Source organism: Uloborus diversus, chromosome 7 (genome assembly GCF_026930045.1).
Source record: "Uloborus diversus isolate 005 chromosome 7, Udiv.v.3.1, whole genome shotgun sequence".
In the NCBI taxonomy this organism is placed as follows: domain Eukaryota; kingdom Metazoa; phylum Arthropoda; class Arachnida; order Araneae; family Uloboridae; genus Uloborus; species Uloborus diversus.
Genome location: NC_072737.1, coordinates 102,843,086 through 102,861,447, shown reverse-complemented (window position 1 = coordinate 102,861,447; position 18,362 = coordinate 102,843,086). Strand labels below are relative to the sequence as shown.

The 18,362-nt window shown below is 32.4% G+C and overlaps 1 protein-coding gene across 1 annotated transcript in view; it reads right to left on the bottom strand.

Moving 5' to 3' along the window:
* Window positions 1-6,008: 6,008 nt before the first annotated feature.
* The window catches only part of LOC129226051 (protein AF-9-like), a 92,449-nt gene continuing 80,095 nt past the window's right edge, over window positions 6,009-18,362 (bottom strand). Inside the window, exons 4-6 of the mRNA XM_054860631.1 lie at window positions 17,940-18,140; window positions 14,552-14,671; window positions 6,009-10,090 (exon numbers count right to left, since the gene is read on the bottom strand). Coding sequence (XP_054716606.1) covers window positions 8,408-10,090; window positions 14,552-14,671; window positions 17,940-18,140 — 2,004 coding nt within the window. The 3' untranslated portion in view covers window positions 6,009-8,407. The remainder of the gene's footprint in view (window positions 10,091-14,551; window positions 14,672-17,939; window positions 18,141-18,362) is intronic.

The following is an 18,362-nucleotide window of genomic DNA, read 5'->3' as shown; positions in this document are numbered from 1 at the left end:
GGCGAACAATTTTAGGTGAAAATTAAATGTAAAAATTTTCATTTAACTCTGCAGAAACTTTTACACCATTCAAATGTGTATTTTTCATGAATTTTTTAACTGCATATCTCCGATCACGCTTTGTCAACTTTGCCGGTTGACCTTTTCTTACCTTGTTTTCGGTCCGATTCTTTTCTTTAAAGCATTTTATCAAGCACTTTACTATAGAATGGAATAACTTAACTAATTTAGAGACATGTCAAACCAATTTACCGCTAATTTGAGGAAAAAATTCAAATTTCGAAGGACGTTTGTGGTTTTTTTACGAATACCAGCCATTTTAATGTAATTAGCATATTACTAAAGAATAAATAAACAAAAAATTAAAGCCGAATGACTTTTAAGGGTCAGCACAATGCAAAAATAATAATAAAAAAAATGACACATAATTTTAATCATGAATTTATTCGAAAATATTTGAGTGTACGATGACTTTTGTGGCGTATTATTTGTCTCTTCAATTTTTGATTCACTTCAAAAAGAAAATCCGTCAATATTTTGAAAAACTTCAGGGTTTTATATAGAATATCATAGGAATGATGTCAAAAAGTATTGGACTTAATATTCGAATTCAGTGTTGCGTTATTTTGGTTTTACTAAAAAATTTCAAATTGTACGAACACTTTTGGGAGCCACTGTATGTCTTTTAGCTGTAACTACTGTAATTTTTTCAAAAATTTCAGTGATGGTCATATGACACTTTTCATACCTGCCTGCCTGATTTGAAATGGAATGGCTCTGTACACTTAGTCAATTTAAAAATCATTAAAAGTATTAGCACATTGCAAAAAATATTTCAGCATTATATTTTTGCATCAAATAACTTACCGTCAATCGAAATTCAACAAAAGGATACATCAATACAATTCTAATTCGGGAACTATTTCAGAAAATGGTGAGTGGCAAGCTTGGCAACAGTTATGTCAACTCCATTGAAATCATGTCTCTCTTCTGTTGCTATAGTAACGCCAATATGAATGACATCGAATCCAGAAAAAAGAACAGAAAGCATGAAATTTATGATATCCCTGAATAAACCTACCTAAGAACTGCTCCTGTAAAAAGTCTATTGTTTTAAAATAAACGTCTTAAAATAAAAGAAAATTTTGAAGAATCGAGAGATATAGAATTTAGGAAAACCAATTTACGAAAGATCAGAATCAAACTATTTTTTCAAAAAATAAAGCACGATTTTTGAACTTATGCCAGGAGTCATAACAAAATAACTAAAAGGACATGAAAAATTTGTACACATTCTCACAGTAAACTTGTTTTTTGTTGCCAGATTTGAAAAACTATAAATTGAAAGAAATCTTCATTTTGTTTTCAGATAAAACAATTTCAGAATATTTGGATCCAATAAATTTTGGCAGTAAAATTATTACTTTACAAGTCTAAATTCACTTATCACCCTCTTTATAATGCAGATTTTTAAATTATCCAGAATAACATATTAACACAAGGACAAAAATACTTTCACACTCAAAAGTTTTTAAATCTGTAAGAATTGAACATTGCCAATTCTCTGAATTTATAGCAATTTAAAGGTAGCACACCGTTAGAATTCGCAACTCCAGCGCTCGAATACGCTACCTAGCGGTGATTTACAAAATTAAAGAAAAAGGTAAAACATTGCGTTCCAAGTGTGTCTGTTGGTAAACATAAGGCCCCCTATATATACGAGCCGGCGCATCAGCTTAAGATTAGAGTTTTTTGGATCGGAACGCGTGTTTTAGTGGTTGTCTTTTCTGGCGAGTAATCGCGTTTGGTGATTGTTCACAGCGAGCGATTATTAGCGGCACGTGAATTGTTTATTAAATAAAGTATTATTTTCAGCAAAATTTGGCGAAACCCGAAACTTTGCTCTGGAACCCTAGCAGCGCAACAATGAAAAATCCGATCCAAAATGGCTAAACTTAAGCTGATGCGTCGGCCTATATATATAGCGGCTCTAGGTAAACATAGTCCGCATTCGATGCATCTTAGATTGCATTCAGCAACAGATTGTTTCGTCCCTTATTAATGGTATTCTCGAGCTTCTCAAAATAATGTTAGTTTTCATTATCTCCCTCTATAAAGTGAATTAATTGTCGTAAACGGCGAAAGCGTAAACACAAGAAAACAAGAACAAAAAATTTCGCATTTGCATGAAATTATGCTCGTCTGTTCACGTTACTTCGTCCGATCACATTACGCTGAGAGCACTGTAGTGGATATATGAAGGTAATATTGAATTCCATTGTCAAAAAATGAAGCAAAGTTCTTTTTTTGAATAACACTTTATTTCAGACTGAAACATATGACAGGCAATTTGAAACTGATAATTCAATATCACCATTGATTTAACAAACTAGCATTTTATATTGCTCCAGTTAAGTTGTACTTCATATCAGTTTAGAGTAATAGTATAAAAAAGATAGTTTTTTTCTACAAGAGCATTTAGTCAGGAATCCAAAGCATCCTTTAAAATAATTACTTGTAAAATGGAAGCTAAAAAATGCACTTTCAGAAACAAAACATGAATAAAATATCAGGAAATAATCATTACAATATTAAATTCAAAATACGATATTGTAAATTAGCAACAACTTACATAATAACCAAGGCAAAAGTTCTAAATTTAAAACATACTTTGAATAAAAATCCTTGAAAATTATCTACAACGATATTGCTTGCCTCAATATTCAAGTCAAGAATAAAATACTTGAGCAAAATAGTACGATCCAACGAAATGTCATCTGCTTTATTTACAATGTATTCATTTACATTCGGAATTTTTAAATGGAGACTTTTCAACAGTTTAAAGCCGTATATAAAACAGCCAATCTTATACAACGGAATTTGTATTCAGAGTAAAAAATTTACCAAGAATATATGCTTTATTCCTGCAACCACTGTTGGCTAAGACATAAGCTCTAATTGTATTGATGTCTTGGGATAGTTTTAAACCTGACAATGTGCAAGAAGCAAACCAAAAAACTAACAAACTAATTTAAAACAAAGTTCAAGTAAAATATTCTAAAATTGAGGTACATCATAAACGAAAGCTTTGCTTCTTTCCATTAAAAGTAATATTTAGTTTATCAGGAAGTAACTACATAACTAATGCAGAAGTGGAATACATTTTATTAAAATAAAACATTCCGTGAGTCATTTTTCAATACAACTTCTTGTGCTGGGGCATTGTAATTTTTTGTAACATACTTTAGCATAAATATTTTTACCATCAATAGTGGTTGTTCTCAGAGAGACCCCCCCCCCCTTTTTTACATGTCTAATGCAAACTGAATAGGTTTATTTCTGATTCTTAAAATATTAACTGCATCTGAAATTGTAATCAATTGACTATGTCCAACATTGTTGTTCAAATTTATACATCATACAAAAAAGAGCAATATGTCCTATTCAAATTGATACCCTTAATTATAAGGCAAGACAATACTTATACAAGTCTGATTGCAACCCCAGTTCAAAAACTTTGAAACTTCACAGGGTAAATTTTGAAAACGGTGCAAATTAGTGTCGTTTTAAATCAAAGTGATTGAAGTTTTAACAGAACTGAATCTTTACAACTAGTACAAAAGAGGAATGATGGTTTGTATTTCACGTAGGGCCATCACGTTCGACCGACTTTTATGAAATTTGGCACAAAATTAGTTTGGAGCATTGGGAAGTGTATCTTAGTCTTTTCTCTGCAATGATTTTTTGTGTTTTTTTGTTTTTATTGAATCCCAATTTTAAACAAACTCTCCCTGTAAACATGAAAGCAAATAACTATTACATCACTGCATGCAATAAAAATTGTTGGAAGCTTCTACATAAGTATGAACACGAAAAATAATTTGCAAAAAATTAGAAAAATCAAAATTTTCTTTGAAGTACAATCACCTTATTATTAATAAACATTAGTTTTTTTTTGCAATGACAATTAAAATAGTAACACACATATCAAATGCACTCAGATAAAATTCAAAAACATGAGAAACAATTTAAACCTTATCACATATATAAAGAAACTCTTAACTACTTTCCAGGAATGTAAGCCATGGTCCATCCAGATTGTTTCTCACCAAAATTCTGTCCAACATGTTTCAGGTAGTTAATAGGATGTTTTCACATTTCAATATAGAACTGCCGAGAACCTAGGAGGGCCCCTTGTCATTTTGCTCACTGGGGCCTCCTTCCCCATAAAACTTCAAAAAAAAAAAAAAAAAAAACATTAAGGGAGAGTTGAATTGATGACTTTGGGACACTGCTAATTTCTAAGACTCTATTTTTTGCAGCCATGTTTTTCTAATCTCTAATAGTAACCTTCACCACTAAATGGTGCTATAATAAAAATCAGCATCAAATGAGTAAAATTGATGATTTTGTGATAGAAAGAAAATTTTATCTCCAAAGTAAATATTTTCTTCATTTTTATTTCATTTTCTGTCTTTTTATTTGTAAATTTAATCAACTGAATTTTATTTTGTTATAAAAGAGAAGTACTTTAACTATTTTAGCTATGAGAAAATAATGATAGTGCATCTAGATTGACCATCATTTTGTGTTTCTTAAACCACGTGGTGGTTGTACCTTGGGACAGCATGGAACAATTTTCCAATCTCATGTAGTCTTTAAAGAAATTTAATGTTAGATAATACATAATTAATTATTCATGATTAAATTCACTATCATGAATTTTTTTTTTCCCGTTTCCTGAATCGTGAAAATTTTACCATATTACAGCAGGATGCCCAAGGTAAAATAGGATGTTGTACTTTGGGACAGCTTGGAACTTTTACTTTGAAAATAAAATATTGTCAGCCATTTTAACTCTCTGAATTAAAAAAATATATATATATATATTGCATAGAAATATTTTGGGGTATTGTAATGTGATTTTTAGATTTTAACGTTGATTCAAATAATTGACATTAAAATTAAAATATGAAAAGTCTCCCAAGATACAACACTCTCCCCTACTTAGATTTCAAACCGGGCCCCTAGTTTGCGACTGGGTTGGCATGGCCTCTCGTCAGCTCATTTTCTATTGCGTCCCTGTGATGATAGGAGAAGTAAGGAAGAGAAGTAACTAAAAAGAATTAAGAGTTTTTGAACAGAAGTTGATGTATTAGTCAGAATGCATCAATCAGATGTATTCTAGATATTAAAGACAAGCAAATCATGTCAGGTAAAACCTCAGCCAGAAACATCCTGGATGGCCTAATGCCTGCAGATCCGGAAAGTAATAATGTTTTTGATGCTGATCATGAAAGCAAGTTCTGATAAACTTGTCTGTGCTAAACAAGAGAACAACCAACAATGTAAATTATTTTAGAATGAACAATTTTTTTGCTTGCAAAAAATAAATAAGCAACATTTTTTTTTTTTTTTTTTGAAATACTGAAATTAAAACTTAGGATTATACACAGGCATCATTTCAAAACAAAATACAGGATTTTTATGTTTAAAGTTCCACTTTGTTATTATTTATTTATTTATTATTATTATTTTTTTTTTTTGCAAAAACAATGTTGCATACAGACACTGGTGGTTTTAAAACTTTGCTTTTACAGAAGATTTTTTTTTTTAAGAGAGAATGATTTCTTCTCACTATTGATTTGATTGAAATTTCATTCAATATTTTAATAAGCTATTTCAAAGATATGCTTTAAAGCACCTGCATTTTTTAAAAAGATCTTTGTTTTAATGCTGAATTTCAAATGCCTCCAAAGTTTAAGTATTTCTGTCATTCATCCTCCCCACCCCCTCATGTTTTCTAAACTTAGAAATACACAAAGAGAATTAAAAAACCCTTTGCCATTCTTATTGCTATTTGTGCGTAAGTTGATTTTTAAGTTTTGTAAACAAAACATTTTATATTTTTAAGTGAAGGAGTCAGAAATTTCAACATTTAGAAAATTAGTAAAATATCTCTTACAGTCAATAATTGGTGGAAAAAAAAATCACTAGCATATATTTTTTATTTACATCGTACGTGGGCCAAGAAATAATAGTAAAACCGTTGATTTGAAAACATTTCCCATAAATATTATTAAAAAAATATATGTGAAGACAAGACTGAACAATAGCAAACTAAAACAGGAATGTAAACTGAAAACATAACAAACACACAAAATAATAATTATTTACATCATTAATGTCCGAAAATGTGTGAAAAATATATTATTTTTTATATAACTTATAATAAATTTCTTTCATCAAACTACAGTTGAGGCAATGAGAAGCAAAGGGATGTAAGTGGACATTTTCAAGTTTTGAATAAAATGCGTTTAAAGATAAGGTTCTAGGTAGGCGTTCACTCAATTTCTTTTTCTAAATCATGCTGTATGGCAGCACCTACCAGGGCTAGTACTATCTCTTGCCATTTGCCTGGGGGAGAGGTTCACCTACCATGTGTACTGGTTATCTCCAAATTTTTTATTTTGCCACTTACATCCCTCTGCTTCTCACTGTCTCAGTTGAGATAAACTTTTGTTATAAAGTGACTGTTGCAAATGCTAACCTAAGTTCAACTCTTAATATGGCCTCTTGCATGTCAGTATAATGAAAAACGTGTTACGAAAGTCCTTCAAAATTATATATTCTACAAGAGCATAATTATGACTAGCAAACACAACAAAGTATGAAAACAGCAATTTTTATGACAATGAGGTAACGAGATATTGTGCAGATGATTATTCCTTAACTAAAAAACTGAATGAAAAAAGTTCAATGGATCATCTATAATTAAAAAATTACATTGCAAATGTTTTGTACATGTATCTTGAATGATGTTGCACATTCGTTTCTGCAGAGACGAGTATGAAATGTAGTTGAATTTGAATCAATTCAGAGGCACGTAGAGATATGGCACAATGGTCACATTTAACTCACACAGTCCTTATGAGTATGCTGAGACAGTAATTCCTTGTTAAACATACTCATGAAAGTAAACACCAATATTGTGATACTGGAAAAAAAACCTTTTTTTTTTGGAAGAAGCAGTTTAGAATTTAAACAAGTCAATTCCACTTAATACAGTTAAGGTAAGAGATTATTTTATAAAAATACTACTGTGCATGATGCAGTAAACACTCATAACAAATGTAACTATAATTTATCCAACACAAGTTAGTAATCAAATGGCAGAATGAATATAAAAAAATTTAGTCATTAACCATTTAAAAATAAATTGGCATTCAGTTAAAAACGGAGTTAGCTTTTCCACAATAAGGAAAGAGTTCTTTCCATGATTTTTAAATTAGAGAAACATTTTCAAAATGTGCTTGAATTAAAAACATTTCTTTTAGCAAAAAAAATTAAAAAATCTGTTTCATTGCACTTAGAAAAAACTACTCTTACTGACCCACACTAATGGAATTGACTGTGTTATTGAGTTTATTTAATCTCAATCAATATAAAAATCATGCAGAGGGAAAATATGCTTATTGTTATTTGCTTAACATAATTAAGCAATAAGTTCACCATATATTAATGACCCAGCAGAATATTGAAACTATTTCAGTTGGGAAAGATCAATTTATACTTTAAATTATTTAAAGAAAAATAAAGGATTCACATTAATATTAGTAACAATAAGTTATAAACCTTACACATATTCAACACAAAATTTTGTATCAATTATTTTCACGCAAAATAGTTATTTTGTGTCATAAAATAAGAATGTTACAAAATAAATGCTAATAAATAGAAGTTCAACAAATAGTTTTATAAACATGTTAGAGAAAAAATATGTTGCTGTTGGTAATATGGAGGGAAAAAAATACCTTTGAAATTTTCATTAAGTATGATTTGGATCTATTTTTAATTTACCCACACTGTATGCACCTCTAATTTTGAATCTATGTACTAGTTGCATAACCTTTTACATTTGAGCCAAAAAGCAGTGAAAAGAAATCTGCCTGAGAATAATAAAGCTTTCAGGCAGTTATATGTAGAGAAATTGAAAAAAGGTTTATGTTAAATTCAAATATAACTTAACTTTTGAGTCATATTCATTACTTGTTTTGCTTAGGAATTGCCAGATATTCATGAGATGCATAGATATTTATTAGCCCTCTAAACATATCCACAGTTCTACTGTGTCAACAAATTTGTGGTCTATAGTGTAATTAATAAATTATCATAGCAAAATAACTATATGCATGTGAAAATAATGGAGCTGCTTATACAGCCCAATAAAATGTCAACAATATTGCCCAATAAATTATACAACCATTATCATGCTACAAAATCGTCTTGACCAGAATGAGTGAATTTCCAATGACATCCATTTTAAACTAACAAGGATGTCCTTCTCACTAATCATGTTTTAAAATATAAGCCCTTTTAGAGTGGGAAAATATGTTTTATCACAGAATCATGCCAACAAACAGTGTTTAAGCTTCTTTACAGTGCTATGATCCAAGCTGCAAAGATCAAAGTCAAAGCTGCTGCTGGACACTTCATACTTGCCAGTTTTTTCGATAACGTCCACAATTTTCTGAAGAATTTGCTTGTCTTTTGACGACATTATTTTCTGCTGCAGTTCCATGAGCTCTTCTCGATCGGTTTTAATGATTTTGACTCCACTGCTGTTGTTGTTGTTGTTTACAACTGTCCTCTCCTCTAGGTAGGGAGACACAGGCACATGATTGCTGTTGTTCAAGCTGCCATTGCCTTTGTAAGGATGATTAGATGATTTATGTTTGGAAGATTTGTGAGAGGAATGATGTTTTTTCTCAATTTTAGGAAGTTTGGGAGGCTCAATGGGTTTCTGGGGTTCAGGTGATTCAGGTGATGACACTTGCATTTCTTCCTCTTCACTTTCACTGCTGCTACTCAAAGGTTTCACATGAGAAGGGATGCGATCCTCCTCCTCATCAACATCACTGCTTGAAAACAGATCATTATCGCGCATCATGGCTGACGAGGGACGGTTACCGTCCAGGGATGTCTCTGAAATGCTGGAAGCAGGACTGCTATAATGAGCTTTATTGCCAAAGCTCTTTTTCGAGTCGTCTGAAACGGACTTATTGCTGAAACTCTTTCTGGAATCATCGGAGTCCGAATCCATTTCAGAATCGCTTGAGGACAGGGAAGGCGACCTGGACTCCTCATCTATAGGTTCATTATGAATAGGGCTCAGCGGCTCTTGTATGGGGCTCGGAGGTTTCCAAGGCGGACTAGGAGGCTTCCTTACGGGACTGGGAACTTTTCTTGGGGGACTCGGAGGTTTCCCCAGCGGACTCAGTGGTTTTATTTTTTGAGCTTCCTTAATTTCAGATGGTATCGAATTGATTTTATGCTTTTGTTTTTCCTTTTCTTTTTTAACAAATGGTTTACTTGGAATGGATGATGCACTTTTATGTGGTTTTTCGGCTTTCTCCTTAGCATCCTTGATCTTAGGCTTTGAGCAATCGGCAGTCTTTTCACTATTGTCTGAGGATGCAGATATATGTCTTTTCTTTTTTTCTGGGGCTCCATGAATGCTGTGGGATTCGCTGCTGACTGGCCTCTTGGAGGGTGGTTTCACTTCTTTGTCTCCTTTGAGAGGTTTAGCTGGCTTCGAGTCCTTAATCTCTGAATGGTGGGTGTCTTTCAGAGTGTTGTGGCTTTGTTTTGGTGTGGTATGGGAGTCTTTTGAGCGATACTCTTTGGGAGGATGAAGACTGTCTTTAAAAGTATAAACGTCTTCCTTCGAACTGTGATGATGACTTCCCTTCGTCGTATAGACGTCTTTGGATGAGTGCTGGCTGCTTTCTTTTTCTAGATGAGGTACTTCCTTCGTTGAATGATGAATTTCCTTACTTGGATGAGCTTCTTTTGATGAATGGTGTGCTTCCTTTAATGAATGTCCATCAGTGGAAAGGTGATGGTTGCTTTCTTTTGGTGCCCGCTGAGTCTCCTTGGAGCTGTGATGTGATTCTTTTGATTTATGATGAGAGTCTTTAGCTTTGTGATGAGATTCTTTCCCAGTGGATTTTTCTTTGCTAGATGGATTTGTAGATGCACTGTTAGAGCTACTACTTTTACTTTTTGTCTGACTAGAATGTCCTGCTTCCTGTAAACAAAATTTGAAAAAGTAAAAAATATTTATAAGTGAAACAGTAACAGGGATAAAAATTTGTTAGTAAAATCAAAATACGGAAAGAACAGACCCATTCAAAAGACACTGCCAGAAATTTAAAAAAAAAAAAGACCAACTTTAACACACCATTAATAAATAAAATTTTGCTCTGTAAAATGAATGTTCCGCATCATTTTTAACAGACTTCAAAAAGGTGGAATTTATCAGTTCATACTGTATTTATTTATTTTTTATTTGTTTGTCAGGTCATAGCATCTCGCTTAGTGAACCGATTTTGACGATTTTTTTTTTTTTTAAATGGATGAGGGGATGGTCTAACTTGGGCTCCATACCTTTGATTGACTATATTTTTTCTTCATGTAATGTAACAGGGTTCATACTTATTTTTAAAAGTGAAAATTAAGGATTTTTAAAGGACTCTGAAAATTTTTAAAGGACTCAACGGAAATAATTAGGTAACTTCAGGTACACCATTTCAAAGTTTTCCAGGGGAGCAAAGTACTTGATACATAATATATACATATACACAAATGCATAACACTGTTCCCAAAACACGCACAATTGAAAGCGGGGAAATTTTTAAAAAAAGCATTTTTTAAATCATGCAGAAAAGGGAGATGAGATCAAATTACATATCATGAAATCAAAATACCCCTTTGGTCTAAGACATTCCAAAATTCCACAAAAAATGGCTAACTTACCAGTTTCAAAGGTAACACATTTTTTTTTACTGTTAATTACGTATCAAATAATTGGGTAGTAATTAATACAATACATGGCACAAATTGTTCTTAAAGCATGGTATTTATGTCTTGAATTTGAGTAATAAAATAAGTTCAGGAAAATGGGGATAACTGAAGAAAATTATTTGTAGGATAAAGAATTATTTTTTTGTAAGTTTATTTAGCACACATTACTGGAGTGAGAAGCAAATTGAAGGAAATAAACTAAAATCTTTTTTCTTCAAGATATTTTAACTATGATTTTGTTATTGCTTTTCATTTGTTATTGTTACTAACATGCCATCATATTTTTCAAACTGTATAATTGTTGCTGCAAGAATAACAAGTGATAGTTAAAATACAGAAGTATTGTAGTTTCACTTACGTAAATAATACTGTTGTGCTCAGGTAAACGGCAGTATCTGCAGAAATTAGTTTTTGAGATATTTGAAGAAATATGTGGTGGATTCAATACAACAATAGGAAATTGTTGGAATTATACTTTTTTCGCGCCTCTTTTTCAGCGGAAACCAAAAAAAAACGAGTATGTACAATGAAGATTACGTACAAAAATGCAAAAAATGAAAAATGTGAAGTTACTGCCCTTTACCTGCACACGGCAGAACATACATATTTATGTAAAACAAATTCAAATCTTTTCCAGTCATATTGAGCTATTCTCTAATCAAGAACATAGGTTTCAATGAATGAATGCAGCATTTTAACTATTAAAAAATAATAAAAATATTCACTTATGTACACAACTCAATTTCAAATGATTCCATTAGTAGTCGAAAAAAAATCTTGGATTACTTTAGGAACAAACAACATTGAAATGCAAAAACAATTTTTAATTTCAAAATGTACATGTATATGATTTTAAAATAAAAGAGTTTTAAAGTCTTAATAAAAAAAAACCTTTGTGAAATCTGGAGTGACAGCGAATAATACCATTTCAAAAAAACAAATTTGATTTTCAGTCAAAATTCAATTTTAGCAATTAAATTAAAAATGCCAAGTGATAACTTTAAAGGTTTTTTTCAGCATTAACTTAAAAAACAAAGATTTTTTCTTGAAATCGTGATAACAGTATGCTAATTACTTCAAGACAATGAGTAAAGGCAAGGGAGCGAAGTCATTAATGATGGCTTCCTCTTTGCCTGTAGGGTTGTTTATTTTACGTAGCATGGAATGCTTGGAAGGAAAATTTAAACTAAGTAAAATAAACAACTTTACAGACACAGAAGCATTCTTAGGAAGTTCATCCTAAGATTGAATACTTTGACCTTGAGGAAAAAGGATGACAAATATGCGGCACTGTATAATAAATTGCACCTCATTAATTTTACTTTTTTAAAACAAATAATTGGAAAATAAAATGGAATCTGGTTCATTTTCCTTCTTTATGAATTGTTTAAGAAGTTATTTTGCAATTTGTTCAATCGATCCCTCACCCCATTTTTTTGCTACAAACAAAAAACACGAATGTTGAACTTTAGCTTTTAATTTCATATATATTTCAATATAAGAAACCAAAAGGTCAGGACTGTTTGATTTTAGCCGAGCCAAAAAAGGCCGGCCAGCTTTTTTTGGTTTAAACCGCTTTTTTTTTTTTAAAAAAAGTCGGCTTTTTTTAAGAAAAAATTTTTTTGGGGTATTTTTATTGTAATTTAATGAAAATGAAGATTAGCTTTGTATCTTTAATGCAATTACTATTGTATTAAATCGTAAAATGTAATTGGAGTTTTGAAGGGGCTCGTGCACAGAAATGTTTCGTAATTGAAGCACCAAAAACGAGATTTAAAATATTTTTCGATGATGTTGGCAAGAGAGAGAGGGGGGAAACGTTCTCTTAAAAAATCTCGTATCTGCAAAAAATGCAGTTTTAGAAGATTTTTGGTAATGTTAATATGTGGAGAGATTCGGAGTCCTCCCGTGGCAAATTTTCAAAATTTGCCACGGGACCAAGTTTTAAAAACTCAATTTCCAGACCAGCTTTGAGGACGAAAAAAGAAGGAATTGGAGTTATGTGTTCTATCCTCAGTTTTGCTACATCCTTATCTTCATTTAAACATTTTGCGCTAATACTTTCTTCCAATTTTCATTTGCCAAGCACGATTATTTACTTGGATTTTCCATAGTAAAATTCTCAATTTTCAGCCAAATATTTTTGTTTTCTTGAAATACAAGCGTCTGCGGCCCAAGAATAAGAACTTATAACATTTTGAACGGATGTGGTTATTTTCTGCGATACCTTTGGTCTTATTTACTCGTATTCCACTTCATTTTGTTTTGTTTTAAATGTTCCTCCTGCATCTCTTGATCAAGCTTTGAATTACTTACGATTTTTACATAGGAACATTTAGAACTTCTGGTGTGAGTATTCATCACAATACTCTTTGAATCTCTCTTAGCCTTAAACTGTTTTTTTTTCCTCTCTCTTTATTTCTATTAAATTTTGGCGTCCCATGCTGTTTTCTCTACTTAGCAACGATTTTTAGGACAATATTTTTCTTTAAAAAAGTTACATATGGGAATGTTTCGGCGGCCCCTATGAAGCCATCCTATTTATTTATCTTTTGTTAAACTGAAGAACCATGAAGCAAGGTTTTGCATAACTAGGGCCGACGAGAGACAAGGCGTGCACGTTTTGTCGCCGGTCCTCCATTCGATTACGCTAATTTTACTCTATGAATACTCTGTCGCCCTATATCTTTGCTTTTACATGCTTACTACAGAAGACATTGTTAAGTTTGTTTCATGAGTGCAACACAAAAATGCAGGTTTCCAATATTTTCAGTAATCCCAAACATACCTCCGCAACTTAGTCCTAAACTACCATTTTGACTATTTCCTACAAAGGGAAATCATGGTAGTTTCAGTGTAGTATGAGCAGCCATCTTTTGGTATTCTGCAAGATCTATTATAACCCTTTAACGTCACTGCCAATGATCATTGCAAGCATTTTGAGTCACTAAAACCTGTCATGGTCACATTTACGTTCTCTGATCATGATGCTGCATAGCGTTGAAGAAAAGAAAATCAGCAGTAAACTCTGGATTATTCGTGGAATAGGGTGGCTTTGAAATAAAATGAAATGATGGAGAAGGGGGGGGGGGGGGCTCAGTAGAGCCAAGCACTGCGACCAGAGGTCTATTGTACTAAACCACAAACAGAAGTCCTAAACAGATCAGTAACCAAAGCAAAGATTAACTTTGGTAACTGCTGATAATCCAATTAATAGGTAAAAAATGATACTTAACATACACGATAGCTAAAAAATATTAACAACACTCGCACATAACATTTAAATTATAATTGAAAACATTGCTACATTGCATCTACTAATATTAAGTATAAATAATATACATAAAATCGAAAAGCAAACAATAACACAACCATAACTTTAAAAAATAGCAATTGTGAAAAGATCTATAGATAATCTGACCACAGATAATCAGGAGTTTACTGTATTTATGCAGCTTAAATAACCTGGACAACTTCTCGGAACAGCAAAGACTCAATTGCAAATTTAACATGATTTCCACAATATGAGGATCAATGCTACTATTTGTTTTAATCCAGCTCTGCTCAGATATACATCCACTAAGAATACTTGGAAAATGTGACCGAGAAATTTGGTAGCTTTTCAAGTTATTAGTTTTGATGAACATTAAAGAAAAAATTTATTGAAACAAATTTTGGAAATTACCTTTGATTTGCCACTCGAATCAGGAGAATGTTTCGTCCGAATTGGAGGTCCAAATATGTCAGTGAAGGGCTGACTAGGTTTGGGTGCAACAACAGGGGGTGGAGGAGTTTTCCTTATATCCTAGTAATGAAAACATTAAGTACAAAATTATTTAACAACTAACACTGCAATGAAAAGTCTGTTATATATATATATATATATATATATATATATATACACACAGTGAAGCACTGTTTATACATTTCTTTTTGATACGTTTTTATCAGTTATATGTTTTTAAAATTGGTCCCTGTAGAGTCTAATACACATTAACCTATACCTATTACATGTTTTTTCATTTATACACTTTTTTCATACAGTCCCTTTAAAAACGTATAAACGGTTGTAAAAAAGCTGTTGAAAACTTTGTACTATGGAATGAGTAAAACGACAACAACGTGTATAAAGTACAAATCAAGTATTAAAATAGAGTTAAAAATTCAGCAAACAGCTGTTTCGGGGCTGTCAAAGCAAGCCCCTTCATCAGTGCATAAAAGAAGAACGAAAAGCCCACACAATGTGGACCGAATGACAAATGAACGAAAAATGGAAGGAAGCAAAGTAAATAGACATGGAAACTGGAAACAATGTGTCACAACCGAAAAATTAAACTTTTTAAAAATTCTTGCGGTTTGAAGACTGATTCTTGGAAAAAAGACTAACACAACCAAATTAGAATAATTCATTTTAGCCAGTGCTTGATTTTTATTAGTTGAATTGATAAATTTCCTGTCACCTCAAAATAGTGCACATAAAAGTCACTTAAGATTAGACTCAATGTGTTACTCATCGCAAGACCCTCGGTCATTCGGAAAAAATTGTCAAAAATAAAAGTATTTTGTTCTAAGAAAGACCTAGTTAGCTTACACAATTCATGTATCTTGAAACAAGAAAAATTATGTTCAACCAATTTCATTTTAAGACAGTTCAAATCCTGATTTGATTATTACTAATGCGGATAAGGGGGGCCAAATTGTCGATTTGAACAAAATAGATTATGTTAATAAATGCAATAATTTAATCAAAGAGGGACCATATGAACAAATTAAGAAAGACCCCAGTGCACAGGAATTGAAATCCATTGGCAATGCTGTCAAGTCTTCCCCGTTAATTTCTGATTCCTATAAGAAACGTTTGATTCCTGCTGTCGCACGATGTGCTAGATTTTACACTTAACCGAAAGTACATAAACCACTTATTCCTCTCCGTCCCATTGTTTCTAATACTGGCATGGCTTCCTACAAACTGGCAAAATTTTTGGTTTCTGTTTTTTCACCTCTTCTACCCAGCAATTCTTTCACTGTTCGGAATTTTTTGAAATTTGTTAACAAACTTCGTAATCTTCAAATAAAAGATCATGTCATGGCCTCTTTCAATGTTAAATCTCTTTTAACTAACATGCCGGTTGAAGGGGCGTTAGATTGTCGCAAAATGAAATTGGTTGGAGATAATTTTTCTTGTTTCGATGAATTGTGTAAGCTAACTAGGTCTTGCTTAGAACAAAATACTTATATTTTTGACAACAATTTTTTTCCGAATGACCGAGGGTCTCGTGATGGGTGACCCGTTGAGTCCAATCCTAAGCGGCTTTCATATGCACTATTTTGAGGTTAAATTATTTAAAATTTTACAGTTTCAATCTTATGTCAGGTACATTGATGATATTTTTGTTCTTTTGGACTGGTCTTTTCGTGACCATGATAGTCTTTTGTCGGTTTTAAACTGTATTGATCCACATATTCAATTCACCGTTGAAATGGAATCTAACAATCATTTATCTCTCTTTCTTGGATGTTTCCATCACTCGTTCAGAAAATATTTTTTAATCACTACTGTTTTCCGTAACCCCTTTGCACTCACTTGCAGTCATTCTTCCCCCACATAAATTATCTGTTCATCCCCCTCAACAAAAATTAGCGGCATTCAGAACTTTTGTTTTCCGGGCTTTAACGATTTGTTCTAATTCCAATTTACATGCTGCAGAATTGAATTATTTAAAAAGTGTTGCATTGGATCGGGGGTTTACAATTGACATCATTGACACTGTACACAGGAAACTTAACAATTCAACTAATAAAAATCAAGCACTGACTAAAATGAATTATTCTAATTTGGTTGTTTTACCCCTTTTTCCAAGAACCAGTCTTCAAATCGCAAGAATTTTAAAAATGTTTTATTTTTCGGTTGCATTTTCCCCTATCAACAAACTTAAATTTTCGCAACTAAAACACCCGGTCCAGGAACTTGACAGTTGGGGCATTTATAGTATTTCTCGTCAGTGTCAAATGATATACATAGGACAGACCCGATGTTCTCTTAAATTCTGTATTAAGGAACATGAAAATTATGTCAAGAAACAAGATTTAAAACGTTCCTCGATTGCACAACACTGTTGGTCGTTCAATCATATTTTTGATTTTTCTTCTGCCAAGATTATTCATGGGTGTTCTTCAAATTATGATTTAGATTTTTGGGAATTTTATTACATTTGGAAAAATTCTGCATCAGTAGTTAATGATTTGTCGAGTACTCCCCCTTTCCCTGGTGTTTGGAAATCTTATCCTTAAAAACTTGTTTCTGTTTGTGACGTTATTCTGCACTACAGGTGTCGTTGTTGTTCTGTGACAGAGTGTTTCTGGTTTCCATGTCTATTTACTTTGCTTCCTTCCATTTTTCGTTCGTCCTTCGGTCCACATTGTGTGGGCTTTTTGTTCTTCTTTTATGCACTGATGAAGGGACTTGCATTTGACAGCCCCCACTCTTGTTTTTAATGCACTTTCAGTCGTAATACGGAAAATAAGTTACACTTAAGGTCAATTATGAACAAGTCCCCCCCCCATGCAGAAAGTAAATTTTGGCTGTGCAAGTGATGTATAGCAGTTGGTGGGCCCCAATCGTGTTTTCTACAAAACTGGTGGGCCACACAATCAAAAAGGTTGGGAACCACTGTTATAGAAATAAAATGCAAAAATATTGTTGACTAAATTTTTGATACATACTTCTGATTTTTAGTGTGAACACTTATTATAGAGGCAAAACAATATCTCTGATCATAGTTGAATTAATATTGAACTTGATACTAAACTTCATTCACAGGGAAGATAGACTAAATGTAAATAAAAAAATTACTCCATTTAGCAACTTTAATGTCGTGTTTTGCTTAGATAAGAATAAATTAGTGCCAAACAAATGGTGAATGCAAATCCAGTTGGTCCACTTTTTTGTATTCAAGAGAGAAAATCCCCAAAAAGGGACATAGTGGCAAACCTTTTTTTTCATTTTCAGTCAGTGTATTTCGTGAACAGAGTTTAGATGCACTATTTCTGTTGATTTGTAAGGTTAATCTTACCTTAGAGGCAGCTTGGTGAGTGCGTTGTTTCTTTTCTGCAGCTTTTGAATGAATCGGTGGGGGATGATCTTCTGCAGTCGGAGGTGGTGGCGGTAGCGGTGGGGGAGGAGGAGGAGGAACAGTCGAAGGAGTAGGTGGAAGACAAGCTTGAGTTTGGAGAGAAGCAACACTTCCTCCACTGTTGCCGGTCAGGGCACCAACCTAAAATGTCAAAAATAAGTCCTGTTATTAATTTTATTGTTTGTATTTAAATAACTATGTGATATGTCAGAAAAGCAAGTAATTTTTAAACAGAGAACACTTAAAATCAAATTTTAAAAAAAATCAACAAAATCAAAAGTTTTTTTTTTTTTTTGTACACACAAAAACCATAAAACTATGCAGTTGTCTTTTTTTTTTGTTTAGCTGCAAGATTTTTGACAC